Here is a 20,141-nt window from a genome sequence, read left to right as displayed (position 1 = left end):
GCCAGACCGACAGCCTAAGCAACGGGCTGAGGAATCGTGCCTAGCAGACATCTGGGTTTAGCTTTCTGGCTGTCAGAATTCACCCCATTAGCCCGAGCCCCTCTGTGCTCCGTCACCTGGTTAGATCTAAACATAATGCTGACTGGGGGCTAAGAGCCTCTGCGGCAGTGTCGTGGTCTCACAGCTCCGACGTGGGAGAGAGGGGGCCATGTGCAGGACCCTGTGGTGGGGGATCTTGTAGGCAGCAGGGCGAGTGGATACCACCCTTGGGGTCCCATGACTCATCTTCCCCCCTTGAGAGATTCCCAAGGTGGCAGGACTTCACTAAAATGTTGGTTCAGAGTTAGTGAAGAAATGATCTCTTCCATGTTGAATGTATATTTGAATTCCAGCTCTTCCTGTGTTGCCTTAGTGTACCTAATTTGTCTTGTACAAAAAGGAGATGATTGTATTGACCATCGTCTGACGAGGGTGTGATTGGCGCTGGTAATGAAACAGTGTTAGCAGATTCCTGAGAGCAGCAGAGAAGCCAGCCCCTCTGTGCACACCTTGTCATCGAAACGACAATGGTTAGCAGCCACTTTTGTTTCTCTTCAGCGCGTGCTCTGACTGAACACGCAGGCAAGGGCCTGGGGTTAACCCTCGTAACTGTGCCTCACTGCATACAGCTAGGCCCAGCAGTCTCAAATTGCTAAAAGGCATTGTAACCAAAATAGAAGCGATTGAGAGTTGACAGAATAAAGAACCTGGGCAGGAAGGTAAAGCCATTGTCAGTTTGGCTAGAACTCACAGACTCACCGTGGCTGCAGCCAGACCCTGGGCTGAGGTCCCCTGTGGGAGTCAGGCCAAGCCCTCAAGCCATCGGCGTAACTCCCTTATCTTGGGAGATAACAGGCAGGACCTGCTTAGAGCTGGGGGGCAGGCTGTTCTAGGATAAGGGGCGTGCGTGCAGTACGCTCCAGGTAGAAGAGTGGTTTATGTTGTTAGTGTTTAAAGGAAGGAGCGTGAACTGAAAGCAAAGCTTGGACTCCCTGACGTCGCAGCAGGTCAGGAGCTGTGAGGACAGCTCCTATACACCGTGTCACGGGCCTGTCCAGAGCATCCCCTTGTGGGTTGTCAGTGCCTCCTCAAAGCCGTACAGTCACTGCCATGGTAACCTTTAGAACATTTTCATCACCTTCCCCTCAAAAGGACTGTCCCATTAGCAGTCACCCTAATACTTTGCGTGCCCTGAAAACCACCAATCTACCGTCAGACTATAGGTTTCCCGTTGTGGACAATTTGCATAAACAAAACCCAACAGTCCACGCTAAGTCCTTCACTTAGCATATCCATGTTAGAGCGCCGTGGTGTCTCCTCATTTCTTGTGATGGAATGCCATCATTGTGCGTGCGCAGCACTTTCTGCTTTGCCCGCCCTTTTCAGTCGGCAGGCGTTTGGTCTGTGCACACCTTTTAGCTGTAGTGATTGTGGGCATTCATGACAAATGTTCGCGTGGCCTTGTGCACTCAGGTAAGCTTGATGATAACTGGTCCCAGTGTAACCCAGCAATCCCATTCCCAGAGAGAGTTGTACTGCTCACCTGGGTCCGCTTTCTTTCCTTTTCTTGCTCGGTTGCTAAGGCTAGAAGAGTAAGGAGAGATGCTCTCATGCTGTTCCTGACCTCATGGGTTCTGGGAATGCCCATCTCTCGCTAGAGGCCTAGCATCCCTCATCCATGTCAGAAGGAATTCTCTCAGATAGACTGACTTCATTTTGTTTAGAGAACAGGAAAGGCCGAGGAAAATGAGGTCACTTGACCACTAATATATTTATAAAAAAAGTCACAAGGAACACAAGTTAAAAAATAAATAAATAAATAAAGATAATCGCGTTCTTTTGAAAAAAAAAGAAAGAAAGAAACACAAGTTAGAACTTTTAAGTGCTGCCCCGCAACCATGCATGGACACTAAAGTCCTGGCTTCAGCGGCATCCACACGTGGGCACTGAAGTCCTGGCTTCAGCGGCATCCACACGTGGGCACTGAAGTCCTGGCTTCAGCGGCATCCACACGTGGGCACTGAAGTCCTGGCTTCAGCGGCATCCACACGTGGGCACTGAAGTCCTGGCTTCAGCGGCATCCACACGTGGACACTGAAGTCCTGGCTTCAGCAGCATCCACACGTGGACACTGAAGTCCTGGCTTCAGCAGCATCCACACGTGGGCACTGAAGTCCTGGCTTCAGCGGCATCCACACGTGGACACTGAAGTCCTGGCTTCAGCGGCATCCACACGTGCACACTTGGCCCTATGTGCCTGCTCTTTGGGTGTCCACGTTTACTAGCTAACTGGAAGACTTTTCAGCTGTCCTTGCAAGTGTCACTTACTTTATTTTCCCTTCTTTACTAATTAAAATTTTATAGAACCGTTACCGCCACTTTGAAACAGAGGGGTCCTTGTGACTGGTTTTGCTGAATTTAGATGATTGTGGTCTGGAAGGCAGTGAGCGCCACAGCCAAAGGAATGCCTCTGCAGGAGCCACGACAGCCTCTCCCCTGCAGCGACCCTGACAAAAGACAAAGCAGCTCCCAGCCTGCTTGGCCCTGAGGGAGGCTGCGGCTGGCTGCGGGTTCCACTGAGCTGGGGTTTGTGTGCACTGTTCCCTCCCTCCCCTGCCAGTGGGCACTGTCTGGCTCCAGACACTGATGTTCCATTTCAGAGCAGCTGGGAAGACAGACACAGCTTCTGCTCCGCCCGCCCGTGTGCTGTTCCCTGCCCCGTGCTCACCCATTTGCAACCCTGACTCTTGGGCTTCACCATCTCTCACTCTGCTGAGCCTCTCCTTCCCCCTTTAATTTTCCTTCAGAAGCAGGTTCGCGGCTCAGGTATACTGGGGTGGAGAACAGTCTGCCTGCCAACAGGCCTGGTGTGAGACCCGAGCCAGCTCCTTCCCTGTGGGCAGTGGGCTTGAGGAGGAAGGCTGAGGGAGTGAAGGAATGGTTTCTGACCAGCTGGGCTGCTGCTCACAGCTTTTTAAAGCATCTGCAGCTTCAGTCAGATGGGAGCCCTGTGCCCAGAACTGAAAAATAAAACAGAAGTATCCACTAAAAAGGCCTGCAGAAACATTGGTTCAAAGACTAGGTTGTCTGTTTCCAGTCAGTCAGAAGTCTAGAGGCCCTGTGAATGTGCTTCCTGGGAACTGAGGTGAGGGGCTCTTCTCGGCTCCTCTAGAAAATCAAAAGTGTTGAATTAGCGTCTTATGTAGCAGAGAAAGCTGTTTCGTGTAACTCTCCCCTAAGACATGAAGAGACTTTTAGTGAACATCTTCAGCTCTTGTCAGCAGTGACTTTGGTGTTCAGCCAGTGTCAGAACATGGGGAAGGTTGGCTCCTCAGGCAATAACTAGCAAAAACTTAAAAAAAAAAAAACTTTTGCGTATAAGAGTCACCCACTTCCAAATATGATTCCAGGATTCGGGTACCTGCTACTCCCTGTACCTATGGATTGAGACTATTGTCAGTGAACAAGGAAGGGGGCCCTGAGAACCAGCGGGCAGGTTAAGTGCTTATCACAGATAGGGACATGGGGCAAAGGCAGGTGGTTCTGTGCGGTGAGGGGCCTGGGAACAGCCGACAGCGAGGGACACGTGCTCAGCCCTCTCAGGCCTTGGAGCCCAGTTGTTGCAACCTTGGTTTTGTACCTAACAGGGAGCTGCAGGGGGGCTCTGAGGCAGCATGGAGTGGGCCCAGCAGAAATGCAGGTCTGTGGGCAGCTCTTCCAGCCTGCACGACAGATGGACCTCATAGGGATGCAGTCCGTGTACTTTCCCCAGCTGTGAAAACAGGGGTGCTCAAGCAGGCCCTTCCCAGGGCCTTCAGGCCTTCCGGCAGGAGGGAACACAGGAGAAGTTTGGCCACTGAAGCATATGGCTAAGGAAGAGTCTGCTCTGATGGAGCCCTGTGTGAACAGTGTCCCCGGCAGAATCCTGGCTGAGGATTGAGCCTCTGGACTGTCTGCCTTCCCTTCCTACCTGCTAAGCTAATTCTCAGCTATTTCCTGTCACACAGACTAAACCTATAAGGTCTCAGGCATTTGAAGAACCTCCGCTGGAGGTGTGGGTCCCTCTCCGTGGTATTCTAGCTAGATGGCTCTTTGCTATCAAGCATTAACTAGCAAAGATTTTTAAAAACCTTTTTTATCTGTGCATATTAGTAGCCTATCTGTACTCCTGGCCTCTTCAGGTGGGTGCCAGGAGTGCCCCTGCTGTTCATAGGTGCCTCAGGCCCTTCCTATAAGGGTGTTGTGAACCATGCCACCTGAGCCTGGCTGCGCTCTGCACCTGGTCCTCCTGAAGGATTTAGGAAGAACAAGTTCCCATGGTGCTTTGTGACCAGCTCTCCCTCATCCTTGCCGTTTCTCCTCATCCTCTGGCCCCTGACATACATCTTTGCACTAACTTCATAGGATGCTGCTTCTCAGGTAGCTTTTCTACTACCCACTCTCCTCCTTCCTGGGAATAGTGAGCAATGGCCCTCTGGCCCAACCCTGAAGGGGTGAGGGGTGACAAGCAAAGGAGCAGGAACATTTGAGGATACTGAAGTGGACCCCAAGGTACTTCCTTCTCATGCCCAGTCTGCCTTCATCCTCTCCTCACCTGTCAGGCAGTGACACTGTCTCCACCCCCAGCCCTGCTGACCAACCACAGTGTTCTCCTGATGTGTCAATCACGTGGGAAGACACTCAGAGGTTTGCTTTGTCCGAAAGGACACGTCTGCCTCTCTCTGGGAGGCTCCACCCTCCCAACCCTGTGAGGACCACAGGCCAGGTGCTGACTCAACAGGCAATGGCCCGGGGCTATAGGAGACATCTTAACAAACTGCCCCAGTAAGACAACCGTCAGGATGGGCTAGGCGTCATGTGTGTGTGTGTGTGTGTGTGTGTCTGCAGCTGCAGCTGCAGCTCCCCCAGACACACCTCTCACGCCTTCCTTGCAGAATTTCAGTATTCTGAAGGACAGAACACGGTGGGGAGTTCTTCCTTTCTTCAGAGGAACCCATGTTGTCCTTCGGCCACTCTTCTATAGCCAAGGAAGTAAGCAATGAGCAAGAGCAGCCAGGAGTTGGGGGCTCCCCTCAGTAGCAGTAACACATGAGCACATGATCAGCGTCACGTGAGACGGCCATTAAATTTAGGTAAAAGGCTCCAGGTTTGCACACCCAAACCAAATTATCACGGAGCAGAGAGGCCCTGTCTCCGAGAATGACAGGACTCACTCACTTGCCATTGGTTGATTTTTTTTTGTTTTTTTTTTTAGACAAATCATAACTGTCCAGTCAAACTGAACAAACAAAAATCACTTTTCCCTATGAACAGCTGCTTATCCTGTGTGTGCCTACACATGTTTGTATGGGTGTGCCCCAGGACTAGTGAGGGGTTATGTAAGTGAATACGTTTTGCTTATGACCCATGGTCTGTCCTCTGCATGTGGGCCCAGCACAGCTGGGTGAGGTCCCCAGGTGAGGCCCCGCCTCCTTCAGTGCTCATTCTCTGCTTGTGTGAGAACAGGAGCCTGGGTAGGCAGTGGGAGAAGCCCCTTGGGAACCCGCCTGGGATGTACTCTTTCCAACCCTACAGATATCCCTATGCACTTACTTTTGGCCACGTTAGCTGTCCCTGTGCTCCCCAAGGAGGCCAAGACCAGGTAGGACAAGAGTCACGGTCAGGTGCTTGCCTGGATATCTGGAGCTTTTCAATTTTAGTTTTAAAAAGAATAGGAAGGATACATTATAGGTTGTTGCTCACTTGAGAGTTATGATGGCCAAGTACAATTGTGTTCTCAGTTTAAACAAAACACCAAGCATCTCCTTCAGGGAAAGCCTGAATGACAGACAGTATTCATGTGCTCTGAACAGAGAAGGTGTCTTCTGGTTCCTGACCCCTGTCCTTTAGTGGCTATGCTATCCTCTTGGGCCTGCCTTTCTTTTATGGGTATTCCCTGTCTGTGAAGTGCCATCTGTCCATCCCATTGATTCAGGGTCTCTTTCCTCTTCCACACTGTGGGTCGTTTCTAACCGCAGACCCTCAGTCTAGAGCCACTGAGTGAGCGTCTTCCCTTCGAAAGGCTCTCTTAGACCTGCTGACCTTTGACCAGATGACATCAGGGTATTCATGCCCATGATGCTATGGCTGATGCCCCATTGGGATTGGTGGGTTGAGAGACGCTCCACACCGAACAGGTGTGGGAGACCCACAGCCCAGATCAGTTAGCAGGCAGCAATCCTGCTTTCATGAAGTCACCCAGAGGCACGGATGGACTGGATGATGGTGGATGTTCTCTACAGCCACTGTGACAGGGATGTTTGTAGGCACCCAGTGCCCACCCAGAGACTGAGGAGCGGAGCAATCATACATCCCTGAAGCAGTACAGAGTGAGCTCTGCACTCAAGAGAGCCATGAAGACAAAATGTGGAAGAGCAGTTCCACATGCACGTGTGCTCTTAGCTCCCTCGCGCGCCTCCAGTCCATATGCTGAAGCCCAGCCAGCCGTGGGCTCTGCGGAAGCACTAAAGGCTGAGGTGAGCTGCAAGAGTAGAGCCCAGCTCCGAAGCCTGTCATGGAAAGGTTAGTGCCGGACTGTCGATAAGGGGTAGGATAGCTGGACCTTTCCTGCTTTGTTCCTTTATCTAGTCTGTTTGCCATTGCCTCAGCCCACGGGAGGGCCAGAGAGGCTTGGTCCTGCAGGCACGCTGCAGCTGCCAGCCCCCGTTTCCCGTCAGCCACGAAAGCGTTGTCGGCATTTGGTTTTCTTTTTACTCTCAACTTTCAAGAAAGAACTGTTTGAAGAAACTTATTTGGGGGATGGTCACCAATTTTTGCTTTCTTCCCCTTTCTGCAAGTCGACATCTTTGGGTTATAATTGCCCTTCCGTATGACTGTGTCCTGTTCCAAACAGGTTGTTTCAGTGCCAGCCATAACCTACTCCCTTTCCCAGTAGTTCCACAGATTGCTGTCTTTCTACCTGCCTGGGTTCTTCAGTGGCCCAAGGCAGCACCGTTCCTGATGTGCCGTATGTCCGTGTAACATTGGAGGCACTGATGGCTCTTCATGGTAGCACTTGGTCTCTAAAACTGATCCATTCATTTTTACATCGCGCCCCTTTTCTTGGCCTTCGGCAGGGTGGATCCAGTTCTCTCAGGCGGGGAGAAGCAAAGAGTGATGCTTGCAGATCTGCTTTCATAAACTGGGGCCACAGTTACTGTGTTTGGTGCTTAGCGACGTATGAGGACATAGCTTTGGGTCTGGAGATGATTCTTGTTTTTTAAGGGAGGATTTAATTTGGGCTCAATTGGTTTGAGGAAAGGCATGGCGGCAGCAGTTGCTCTAACTGTGGTGGCAGGGGCATGAGGTGGTCAGTCATGTTTTATCCCCAGGCAGGGAGCAGAAAGAAGAATGCTGGTTCCCTGGAGATTAGTTCTTTACTAGAGCACACACACACACACACACACACACACACCCATACAACATACACATGCAATACAAGCAAAAGAAATATAAATTGAACATCAAAATGTTAAACTATGGGGGCTGGAGAGATGGCTCAGAGGTTAAGAGCATTGCCTGCTCTTCCAAAGGTCCTGAGTTCAATTCCCAGCAACCACATGGTGGCCCACAACCATCTGTAATGAGGTCTGGTGCCCTCTTCTGGCCTGCAGGCATACAAGCAAACAGAATATTGTATACATAATAAATAAATAAATATTTTTAAAAAAATGTTAAACTATGGTTTTACCTCTGGTTTATCCCAAAGTACACTATTGAGAAAGTGAAAAGACATCTTAGAAAATGTTAGAAAATACACGCAAATCCTCTGCCTTCTAAGGGACTTGTATCTAAGATATATAAAGAACGTTCAGGTCAGTGATGAAAAAGAAAAAACAGTGGGAAGCGAACAAAAGATCTTGAATAGGTGTCTGACCGAAGAACAAACACAGCTGCCACAAGCTCCTAACAGGTGTTCAGCATCTCTGGCCACGAGGAAATGCAAATCGGAACCCCTCCACACCCACCATGACATCAGCAAGCGGCCAAAACCCAATACTATCAAGAAGATAGGGAAGCAACCGCAAACCCTCCCTCCATGTGCAGAATGAAAATGTTACAGCCACTGTGGGGAACAGTCGACAAGGTCCTTAACACATTAACCTACAGCTCAGAGGCAGAGTACATGTTTAATGTGCAAGGAAGACCCTGGGTTAGGTCCCCATCAACCACACACACGTGCGTGCACACACACACACCATGATTACTGATAACTGTAAAGCTTGTAGGCATAGGTGTTTGCAGCAGCACTGTTCACATTAGGCAACAGTAGAAATAACCAATAGGGTTGGCTGAATGAATACACGAATGTCAGGCATCTGCAGAAAGGGAACAGAATTCAGCCATGAAAGGAGATTACCGTGTACAACATGGTAGAAACTTAAGGAAACACTGGGAAGTGGGAACACTACATGGCCCAAAAGAAACCGGACACAAAGAACTGTGTTGCCTGGTTCTGTTCATACAAAAATGCCCCAAGCAGGTGAAACCCGAAAAGAACTACTGAGAGGTCAAGAGGTTATCAGGGCAGGAAGGCGAGGACGTAAGTAGCACAGGCTTCTTGTGTGGTGATAGGAACGTCCTGTGACTGGGTAGTGGCAATGGTTCCGCATACTAGCAATCACTGAATTGCAGACTCTAAAAGTGGTTCTAAATCAATCAGTCAGTCAGTCAGTCAGTCAGTCAGTCAATAAAGCTAAAACCAAATGGACGGAGAGCAAATGGGGGCTAGTACCCAGGCAGCAGGTCAAGGGTCAAGGGTCTCAGTGCCTCACCAACCCATGGATGCTCTTCTGTCCCTTCTTGATTTTGATCATGGAAACTTTCTATAAAGAACAGGGATGTTCGCCATGCTGGCCTTTCCCACAGAGTGTGTGGGAGATAGAAGCTGCAAGAAGTTCTGGGTACCAGCCAGCTTCAGGGAAGCCCAGCAGCTCAAGGCCTAATCAGCATGATAGACTCCTAGAGAAACAGGCTTTTCAAATGAGCAATTCTCAGGATGAGCAGGCACCTAAGGCCCAGCCAGGCCAGCTCCTGCGGTCACCAACATTCTACCAGAAAGTGCTGGGAGCCACCATCACCTCCTGTTCTGCTCTGGCTGTGAGCCCCATTTTTTTGGGGGGTCTGGGCTGTTCTGTTTTCATTTTAAAGACAGGGTTCCTCTGTATAGCTCGTGCTGGCCTCAGATTCTCCGTCCTCTGTCTCAGCCTCACTGTGGCGCCGATAACAGGTGGACAACACTGTACTTAGCAGGCTACCCCTTCAGAACCTCGCTGTCTGACTAGAGACAGCCTTGAAAAGGCGGTCACAGCGGTAGAGGGCTCATAGACATGTCAGACCTGTGTAGCAGGCTGCCCCTTCAGAACCGCGCTGTCTGACTAGAAACAGCCTTGAAGAGGCGGTCACAGCGGTAGAGGGCTCATACGACATGTCAGACCTGTGTAGCAGGCTGCCCCTTCAGAACCGCGCTGTCTGACTAGAAACAGCCTTGAAGAGGCGGTCACAGCGGTAGAGGGCTCATACGACATGTTAGACCTGTGGCCCTCATTCTTCCCAGAAGCCCTGAGCTTGACGGCAGAGTCCGGCAGAGCTGAGGCGGCTGTCTGCCATAGTCTTGACGGCAGAGCCCGGCAGAGCTGAGGCGGCTGTCTGTCGTAGTCTTGACGGCAGAGTCCGGCAGAGCTGAGGCAGCTGTCTGTCGTAGTAAACGTAGTAGAAACCCACAACATAAGCCTGTGCCGCTGCTTTGCCTTCATGCGGGAGAGCACAGATGCAAACGTCCCTCGGCCTGAGCATGACGCTGCGTGCAGCTCTGAGATTGCAGGGTCTATGTGCTCATATGCTCACGAGCCCTTCCCCACGGCTGGTGTTCGAGCTGCTCACACAGGGAATTCCATAATGCGCTTTTCTGCACTGGTATCACTTGGGGGTGCCCTAGAGGCTAGAGGTTGAAGGGAAAGCAGAGGAAGGGAATAAATCTTAAGCCTTCAAGACAAAGCTGTGGGAGACAGAACTGCCAGAGAATCTGGGGTTCCTTTTTAACTCGTGGCTTTTCAACTTCTCTGACAGGCTTTAAAATATCGATGTGTCTTTTGTTGTTAGAAATAGGATCTTGCTCCGGCTTGTTTTGTGTGCAGTGGTGTGGCTCTTCAAGATGTTTCCCGTATGTCTACATTTGAGTAATGTGGGGAGAGACACTGTCTGGTCTCGGGCTGCCCACAGACAAGTTGAGGCTGGGGGATGCACTTGTGTGGGCATGCTGGCCAAGCAACTCAAGTCTTGCAAACGGTCCATCATTCTGATATCCTTAAGAGAACAAGAAGCATGTTCTTTGTCTCCTGCCTTCTGCCTTCCTTTTTTCTTGTTTTTCAGAAGCATTCCCTTTCCAGCTAGCAGCCTCTTGCTCATGCGCAGGGATGGCTACGGCCACTGCCGTGTTGAGGCCACTTGCCATGCTACAAGCACACACCAGGCTGGTCCATTATTACAGAGAGATGCTGGCATTGATGGCGTTTTCTTGAATTTGTTTCTGTGGTTGAATCGGGACATAAAGGGCCAGCATAACTTGGAGTAGCTAAGGTATTTTATTGTCTACTGTTCCCAGAGGGGCTTGTGGCAAGGACTCACCTTCAAGACTCACCTTCAGGATACATACAGTGACGTACACACCTCAAGCCACCTGCGTCATCATCACTGTCAGGTGACGCTGAAATTTAACTGAATGTCTGACAGCAGGCTGAGTTAAAGAATTCAGGAAATCCCATACACTGGGGTCTTATCTAGCCATTAAAGTATTTCAGCGTGGGTAAAGCATCATACTGTGTGGGCCACTCACACAGAAACGCCAGATTGTGAGGAACTAGGTCATGTGACCCTGTGGGTACATCGCTTAGAAAAGTGTGGTGAGCATGCTCGGTGGCACACACCTTTAACCTTAGCACTTAGAGGCAGAGGTGGGCAAATCTCTGTGAGTTCAAGGCCAGCTAGTGGTGGCACACACCTTTAACCTTAACACTTAGAGGCAGAGGTGGGTAAATCTCTGTGAGTTCAAGGCCAGCTAGTGGTGGCACACACCTTTAACCTTAGCACTTAGAGGCAGAGGTGGGTAAATCTCTGTGAGTTCAAGGCAAGCTAGTGGTGGCACACACCTTTAACCTTAGCACTTAGAGGCAGAGGTGGGCAAATCTCCGTGAGTTCAAGGCCAGCTAGTGGTGGCACACACCTTTAACCTTAGCACTTAGAGGCAGAGGTGGGCAAATCTCTGTGAGTTCAAGGCCAGCTAGTGGTGGCACACACCTTTAACCTTAGCACTTAGAGGCAGAGATGGGTAAATCTCTGTGAGTTCAAGGCCAGCTAGTGGTGGCACACACCTTTAACCTTAGCACTTAGAGGCAGAGGTGGGCAAATCTCTGTGAGTTCAAGGCCAGCTAGTGGTGGCACACACCTTTAACCTTAGCACTTAGAGGCAGAGGTGGGCAAATCTCTGTGAGTTCAAGGCCAGCTAGTGGTGGCACACACCTTTAACCTTAGCACTTAGAGGCAGAGGTGGGCAAATCTCTGTGAGTTCAAGGCCAGCTAGTGGTGGCACACACCTTTAACCTTAGCACTTAGAGGCAGAGGTGGGCAAATCTCTGTGAGTTCAAGGCCAGCTAGTGGTGGCACACACCTTTAACCTTAGCACTTAGAGGCAGAGGTGGGCAAATCTCTGTGAGTTCAAGGCCAGCTAGTGGTGGCACACACCTTTAACCTTAGCACTTAGAGGCAGAGGTGGGCAAATCTCTGTGAGTTCAAGGCCAGCTACACAGTTGAGACCCTGTCTTAAAAGTTTTTAACATAAATAAAATTATGTCATCTAAAACAACTGTCATTAGGACAGGCATTTGTGGGAAAATACATAGTCTTCTAAGCCAGGGCTGTTCTGAACACCTGCTGGGCCCAGGAGCATGGCCAGGAGCATGCGGCAGGACAGGTGAGGCACATTCCCTTCCGCCTTTCCCCAAGATGTCCCCACATCTGTTCCTTGGTGCCTTGTGGCTGAAGTGACAGTGTGACAGTTGTGTGCTGTGCCAGCGTGTGGCCACCAGGCTGCTCCCAGATACGCCTCATGACAGGCCGTGTCGTAGCTATAGCTCTGCTCCACCTGCAGGATCATCTTGAACAAATAAATAGCTGGGCTCGGTGTTCATATCAGGGGACACAAAGCCCCTTACTTGCTTGTTATTCAGTGGGGATTGTTGTATTCCCAGTCTAGGGGACATGCAGACACACGTTCAGGCTGCCGCCCTTGGGAGACTTAGCAGAATAAACAAAGGGCAGAACTGATGTCATCCACTGTTCAGGGGGAAGGTCCCCAGGATGAGTGGAGAGATCACCGCGTACCTTCCTGGCCTGCCTGTTGCTCCTGATGGATGATGAGACACTGTTTTCTTGTGTCTGTGCTTTTTCTGGGAATGGAAACACCAGGGATACAACTGTTCACAGCAAGGAAGCATTGGAAAACATCCCAGAAGTACATGACCTCATGATGCTGGGAGCAGAGGTCATGGAGCAGATGGTCCTGCTTTACCCATGGCGAGACCAGTGCAGCGGCTCCAGAGCCTGCACCCTAGCCTGAAGCTCCCTGCTGCTTAGAAACAGCCTGTGCAAACATGCAGTGCCCCAGGGCCTAGACCAGGATGACTGGCGATTCCAGACGCATCTGTCTGGTGCAGCCAGGAGTCCCAGGGCAGTGGAGGCTGAAGCGGTCAGGTGAGTCTCCTTAGGAGCCAAGAGGCAGTGTAATTCTCGGCAGCTGCTTACAGAGAAGAACGCTGCCTGGGGCTGCCAAGCTGCCAAGGGCTGCCCAACTGGGTTTCACGGTGCAGGTTGTGGGTGGCTCATTGCCAGCGCTGGGACCTCACCACCATCCATTGTTAGACGTGGCATCAGTGAGTCAGCCTCTCTTGGGTTTTCTGTCTATGGCCATGATACACAGCAGCAGTCTGAAGTAGACTTTGACGCCCATTCTGATCCTCATCCAACATGATGAGTGGATAATGAAAGGGGGTCTTTACGAGAGCTCGGCAGGACCAGCTCGACGCCGAGCTGTAGGCTTCCCCAGACCCAGAAGCAAACAACTGTATTCCCTGGAGGAGACCAGCACACGAGGAGGGGGATCTTCCTGTTCTTGCCCTTTGCGAATTCCAGTAAATGGGCACTGTCCAGGAGAACGGCCCCAGAGTCCTGAAAAAGGCAGGTTTCTCCTCACCAAGTAAAGGCTTGGCTCAGCATTCGGGAGTTTAACCATGTCAAAGGCATGTATAAGGAGTTGTCTGTAAGAAAATCTCTCTTTAAAAGCTTCTTGAAGACCTATATCCTCCAGTGTTTTTCCAGGATCAAACTTACTTTTCCATCCATGTCCTTTTATTGAGGACATCTTGAAACAAGTTTTTAAAAAAGAAAATATGAGGGAAAACAAGATATATTCAGCTCAAAAAGTTGAAATTCTTTTAATTGTTTGCTTGTAGAAAATAGAAGGGTTAGCATATTGCTTGGTGAAGAAGCTATGACAGTCTTGCTCTTTTTAAAGGTATTTACTTCAGAAACCAAGGTTGGAATTTTAGGAATGGGGCATTCTTTAGAACATTTTTATTTTTAGAGAGTTTGGGATTTTTTACAAATAAAGTCCATGTGTGGTGGTTTATATTAAAAAGAGATAGAAACCCATTGCTGTCTGAAAACCCTGCATGCCAGACTGTGGCTGCAGCTCATCTCCCTCCTTCGCTGATGTCTTGGAGCAGCCAGGGATTGTGTGTTCTGCACAGGGCTATTGGGAAGACAGTCCAGGGTCGAGAGTGGACCATTTCCCGAGAGTTCAGAAAGGCCAGACTCACATACACACTACTTCGCCTCCCGAGGCGTCTGTCTGCGTCCCCAGAACACTTCACTCGCTTGCTTCCTGTCCAGAAGCCAGCATGCCCTTTCCTCACACAGCCTTTTGCCAGTGGTAGGCATGGCCTCCGACATTCCAGCTCATGGTTCTCAGATATAACTGTAACGTGGAGCTATAACCTGGAGCGTAGCCCTCCTCGCTGCATAGGTCCTAGACCCGGGCTAGCACTCTGGAGCTGCTTAGCTGATGTGCGAGCATAGTCAGCCAGCACAGCACATTACACAGGGAGAGCGCAAGTCCTGCCCCATGAGCAGGGGTCATCATATCCCCCACAGGCATGAGAGCGTCTGAGACAAGCCCCCACCCACAGTGGGACTTGTTTCCAGAACCAGCCTGGAGTAAGTCGGTGAGGAGAAGCCAGGGGGCACTAGTGGCACCTGCTCCATTTGGGGGAGCCTCTTCCACAGGTTCCTGGATATCAGACACAGTAGTACGCCATTCTGCCCCTTCATGGGGCTCCACCCAGGTCCTGCCCACTCTGCCGATGCCAGGAGCACCAGCTCCAGGCTTGCTGCCCTGATACCCCTCTGGCTGTGCCTAACCTCATCGCATGCTACATCCAGAGCTGTCCCGTCCCAGCCCTTCATATGCATCTGGCACATGCATCTCACACATGACATCACCATCCTGGGAACCGCGGCAGGGTACCTGCAGCAGAACACAGTCCCATAAATTCCCAGGGTCCACTTGTTCCCTCTGTGTCTGTGGAGCAGCATCTTATGCCGAAAAGTGAGAACGCTCGGATGGTCAGTGTGATGGGCCTAAAGGAACCTTAGAGCCTTGTCAGAACCTTTAGAGCTACTGAAGCTGCCTGGTTCATAGTTAAATGAACATGGGAGCTAGAAATACAGACAGGATCAGGGCCAGAGACGCAAGGGCCGGACACTAGGTTCTAGCCAACACCTAAGAAGCCAAAAGTTAGGGAACCTGGTTTGTTGAGTCTTACTGCTTTTAATATCAGGGTCTCCAACATAAGAGGCCCAATGTCTTAGTGCCCCAGGCCCCACTTTACAGGAGAGGCAAAAGTCCCACCTTCACGCAGAAGAGACAGATAGAATGCATCCATTTAATTAGGTTCTTGGTTAGAAATTTGGAGCACAAGTTCATGTCCATGTGTTAGAGCAATACCTGGCCCTGTGAAGCTGTGGGGCTGAGGACCGGCTTCAGGTCTGGGGAATTTGCCCCACAGCCCTCCGCTCACCCTGCACTGCGCAGCACGTTCACACCTCTTCTTCAGGTCTCAGGTCTCGCCTTCCTGCATTTCCATAGCTGCTGCTGCTTGATGCCGCCTCAGTGTGGTGTCCGGGGCTCTTCACAACACAGAGGCTGGTGCTTGTGGGGTGCCAGTGATAAGCTTCTGGGGGTCCTGTGCAGAGGAGCTCAGCTGAGGGAAGGAGTTGAGTCCACACCACAAACCATTGCTTGACGGCTTCCAGAAACCCGCTCCAAGCTCTGGCTCAGTGACTGTGTGAGGTTCTCTCCCTGGAGCAGCAGGCTCACAGTGAGCCCACCTGTCGACTCCAGGGCTAGCCTTGCTTCTAGCTTCAGGCAGTACCTTCAACAGGTATTAATGGCAGTTCTTGATGCTTAGCCATGAAGGTGTCACCATTCTTAACAACTGCTTTGTGACCGTAGCGGGAGATTTTTTCCTGCCCTTGCCTGTAGACAGGTGCTTCCTCTTGCACACAGCCTTCAGCACACTACCAGATGAGGATCTCTGCCCGAGAAGGGTCTCGGCTGCAGTGGGGCTTTGTAACCTAGATGCTGTCCTCTTTGGCACTGGTTCTCCCGCATTCAGGTTGCCTCTCCATGTCGTTTCCAGACTTCCCCACTAGTCTTCTTCCAGGAAGAATGGCAAGAAGTTTCCCTAGGTGTTGGGTCCATCTTGCTAACTTCCAGGCTGTTCCTACTCTGTTCTCCTTTTCTTTCCTCTTATCCACTCTTCCCTGCCTGTGGCCCGGTTCTTTTTGTTCCATCAATCTTCTGTCTTTTACAGACACACCAGCGAGAAAGCCAGTATTAGAAAGTGCTGGGGCACAGGGTGTGAGTGGGCCACCTCTCAGTGTTTTGCTGTAAGGGCATGGGTCTGAGAAACGGTCAGGCTTTGAAGACGGGGGTGTTGGGAAGAGAAACAGTTTCCTAGCCAGGTTTTTATTGGCAAAGACAGGCACCACACCATCCCAAGTCCATGCAGAGGAGGCCACCATGAGGCGCAGACTCCACGGGAGCAGCGTATAAAACGGACACTTGTGTATCCAGGGAGGCGAGCCATGGGGACTGCAGAGGCCTTTGATCTGAGTCCCAGTGTGCTTTCTCGTATGGCCTCACGTGTCAAATAGAAAAGTCTTAATAGAAAAATAAATGTGCTGTGTTTTTCTAACCTGAGCAAATGCTCTCTTCAGCATTCCCAAACACCGGGCTACTGCCTTTCATCTTTTAAAAACTCTGCTTTAGACTAGGCTACTCCCTCAGCATATCCCAGGCCAGTTCATTCATGTAAACGTGTTTCAACTCGCTATGGTCTGTCACCCTGCTGGTGAAAGGTGCTATCACATCTCATCAGCCACTGATCCAAAACAGCCAAGAACAATTCCCTAGGAAATGCCTTATGCCAGGGCCTGTGTGCTGCTGGCACCAGGGCGCTCACAGAGAGCAGAGGGGTTAGCCTAAGGCAGACCGTGTTCTCAGTCCCAGCCGCTGGAAGGTGAAACAACGGGGATCATCTGTAGACTTGGGGGTATATTTAAGCCCCCCAGTCCAACCGTATATCTGCGGGTGTTTCCTGCAACCAGGCCCTGCTGTGGTTTAAGCCTCCTTTGCAGAAGTTTCTTGCCGCCAAGGCCCTGCTGTGGATTGACCCGTTTTTGATTTTGCCAGCCTTCCAGATGTTTAACCCTTCTTTCTTCTGCTAATTCTCTTCACTGTGGGCTCTTCTTTCCACCTCTTACCCTCTAAGTACTTCGGCTTTATGACCTGGAGCCAGTTTGGAGGTAAACACTGGGAAGGGAGGTAATTCCCCGCCACCCAGTGTTTCTGCACATCAAGTCCCAGAGAGAGTACTTCCGGGATTCAGACTGGGGAGGCAGCTGCAGGGCAGGTAGCAGAAAGACCTGGCTGGGCTGCATGAGGATGCTGCAATACTTGTGCTCTTTCCTGCCCACATGGGAGACACTACTCACTTTCCTCTCTCTGGACTGTTTCAGAAGAGGCAGACCACTACAGCTTCGGAACAGGTACTCTATCGAGGAAGAAAAAGGTGCTGGTGACGCTGAGGGATGAGGGCCTGCGCCGGCGGACACACCTCAACATCAGCATGCCGCATGACTTCCGCCCAGTGTCCTCCATCATTGATGTGGACATCCTCCCTGAGACGCACCGCCGAGTGAGGCTCTACAGACATGGCTGCGAAAAGCCGCTGGGCTTCTACATTCGAGATGGCACCAGCGTGCGTGTGACCCCCCACGGGCTAGAGAAAGTCCCCGGCATCTTCATTTCCCGGATGGTGCCTGGGGGCCTTGCAGAGAGCACTGGGCTACTGGCTGTGAATGACGAAGTCTTGGAGGTGAATGGGATTGAGGTAGCTGGAAAGACATTGGATCAAGTCACAGACATGATGATTGCCAACAGCCACAACCTCATTGTCACTGTCAAGCCTGCCAACCAAAGGAACAACGTGGTCCGCAGCAGCCGCACATCCGGTAGCTCTGCCCAGTCCACGGACAGCACCACCAGTCACCACAGCCTGCCGGCCACCCATGTCGTGCAGAATTTCCACCCTGAGGAAATGGAGAGCGACGAGGAAGCTGACATCGTCATTGAGGGGGCTCTGGAACCTCAGCACATTCCCAAGACACAGGCCGTCCCTCCGGGCAGCCTCTCGAGGGCCAATGGTACCAGCCTTGCCCACAGGCTGCACAGGGACATGGTCCTGCATAGCTCTGGGCGGGAGAGCAATGGCAGTATCCATAGATTTCTCAGTTCTCTGAAACCAGACCCGCGACACAGCCTGGTCCTCCCTCAAGGAGGTGTGGAGGAGCACGGGCCGGCCATCACTCTCTAGGACTTGAGCCACTTGGCCAGGCTGTGTGGCAGCGGGACCCACGGGTGGCGAGTGCCAAGTAGCGTGTAGTACTCTTAGATGAATAGTGACTCCAAAGGGAAATACTTTACATTTTTATGTCAATTTTAAAATAAGAAAAATAATTGCGTACTTTTTCTTTCTTTTTTTTCATCATCATTCCTAAGTCCTATTCTTTATTTAAGCTTTTGGACAAGAAAACTGTCTATTTTTATAGGATTTTATCATGGAACTTAAAAATACACACACCTGAACATATTCTGTGCTCAGTGCGTGGCCAGAACTTTTGCAGAGTGGAACAGAATACTAAAGTACAGAGAGTATTTTTTAAAATTCTGGTTTTTAAAACGAAACTCTACAGATAACTTTTTTAAAATAGTAAAATTCATGTTTTTAACTAGCTCGTGTGAAACTATCTTGTGATGCCTGAGCGCTCTACTGACCCAGCGTGGCTGTGACAGGAAAACGGGAACTGTCTGAGGATGGCTTTCCTCACAGCCAGCTCAGAAGGCCCACTGGCCTATACCCCGGAGCCCCTGGGGTTACAGTGGCCACATCTGCCCCAGCCTCAGGTCGGCTGCCACTGCCGTCTGCCTCTGACAGGGAGTTTAAGAAGCCGGCCACTCTGCTGGCTGGACAGCGAGGCCCAGCCAGGTCCAGCCAGGCCACGTAGGAGTAAAAGCCAATGTTTACAGCAGTGTTTTCTTTGGGTTGACTGACCAGCGCAGGTTTAAAATGTCTTCAGCAGAAATGAGGGACAAACACCACACCTCCAAAGCCCCACAGCGGTGGGGTGGATGTACGTGTTAGCTTTGCTTTTAAAGCAGCTGCCTGTTTTTATCAGAGGAGACTAGAGCGTGTCAGTGTGCGCTCCTAGAATGGTGGTCAGGGGCAGGAACGCGCTTCCTTAATGAGAACAAATCACGTGAATCTTAATAGTTTTGACAGATACTCTTTTTTAGACCTTCTTAGAGGCTTATTATTGCCTGACCCAATTAAATTTTATATGAATTGTGTTTTCTGTCTGGATACAGTGTCGGGGAGAGAATGGCGTGTTTATTAACTGAGAACAAACTGACCAAGTGAATCTTTCATGTAAATACTGGTTTTAAAGTGTCTTCCCAGCCTTCCAGGTTGAGAGCTCCACCTGCTGGTCGGAGGCAGAACTGCCCTGACTTCATGAATGGCAGAAGGAAACTGCATCCCGGTGTTGTGCTTTGACTGGAATTTAAGTGAAGAACTTAATTCTTTTCCCTTGGAGAACTGTTTCTTGGACAGAAGTAGCTTTTGCTGGAGAATTGTCTCCTCAGTCGTGTCTGTTTCTCAGTCGTGTGCCAAGGATCGTCCACCATTGTTTCTGAGCACAAGGGTAAGATGCTCCCTGAGTCTCTGTGCAAAAAGTGTCTTGCAATGTGTGTTATTACAAGTATTACAGAACCAAAACACTGACGATCAGTTACCACAAGAGTTGTTCTCGGCTAAGCTATTGCTTCGTATCTTGTGTTGAGTACACTGGGTTTGCTACCAAGACGGAGAGTTGTTTCTCACCATGCTTAAGTTGTTTGGCAGATGTCAACCAGTTTATCAAGGGAACTAAAAACAACAGACAGGCTCCACCTGCCCTTTGCGAGCTGGTGTATGAGGAACTGCACGTTCAGTGGATGCCTGAGTGTTCATCTAAGCGGACCTCCACTCCCACATTTCATCTCTTCTTTCCAAAAAAAGATCTATGTCACTATATATTAAATTTTTTTTGGTTTTATATATCAGAAAATAAAAACTTTTTTGCTTTTGAGTTAAAGTGTGTTACTGGTATACCTCTCCATTACTGTGTGTTGCTGTAAAGAGACGATATGGCCAAAGTAAATTATAAAACCATTTAACTGGGGACTTGCTTATAGTTTCAGAGGGTGAGTTCATGGCCATCATGGCAAGGAGCAGGCGGGCGGGCGGGCGTGGCACTGGAGCACAGTTGAGAACCCACACCTGATTCACAAGCACAAGACAGACAGAGAGCTAACCGGGAATGGTGCAGGCTTTGGAAAGCCCGCCTCT

The 20,141-nt window shown here is 50.5% G+C and overlaps 1 protein-coding gene across 1 annotated transcript in view; it reads left to right on the top strand.

Moving 5' to 3' along the window:
• The window catches only part of Pard6g (par-6 family cell polarity regulator gamma), a 67,846-nt gene extending 47,965 nt beyond the window's left edge, over window positions 1–19,881 (top strand). The window contains exon 3 of the mRNA XM_075968204.1: window positions 17,212–19,881. Within this exon, the coding sequence (XP_075824319.1) occupies window positions 17,212–18,068 (857 nt within the window). The 3' untranslated portion in view covers window positions 18,069–19,881. The remainder of the gene's footprint in view (window positions 1–17,211) is intronic.
• The last annotated feature ends 260 nt before the right edge of the window (window positions 19,882–20,141 follow it).

Source organism: Microtus pennsylvanicus, chromosome 4 (assembly GCF_037038515.1).
Source record: "Microtus pennsylvanicus isolate mMicPen1 chromosome 4, mMicPen1.hap1, whole genome shotgun sequence".
Classification (NCBI taxonomy): domain Eukaryota; kingdom Metazoa; phylum Chordata; class Mammalia; order Rodentia; family Cricetidae; genus Microtus; species Microtus pennsylvanicus.
The sequence above is the reverse complement of the archived record's forward strand: the minus strand, read 5'-3'. Positions and strand labels throughout refer to the sequence as shown.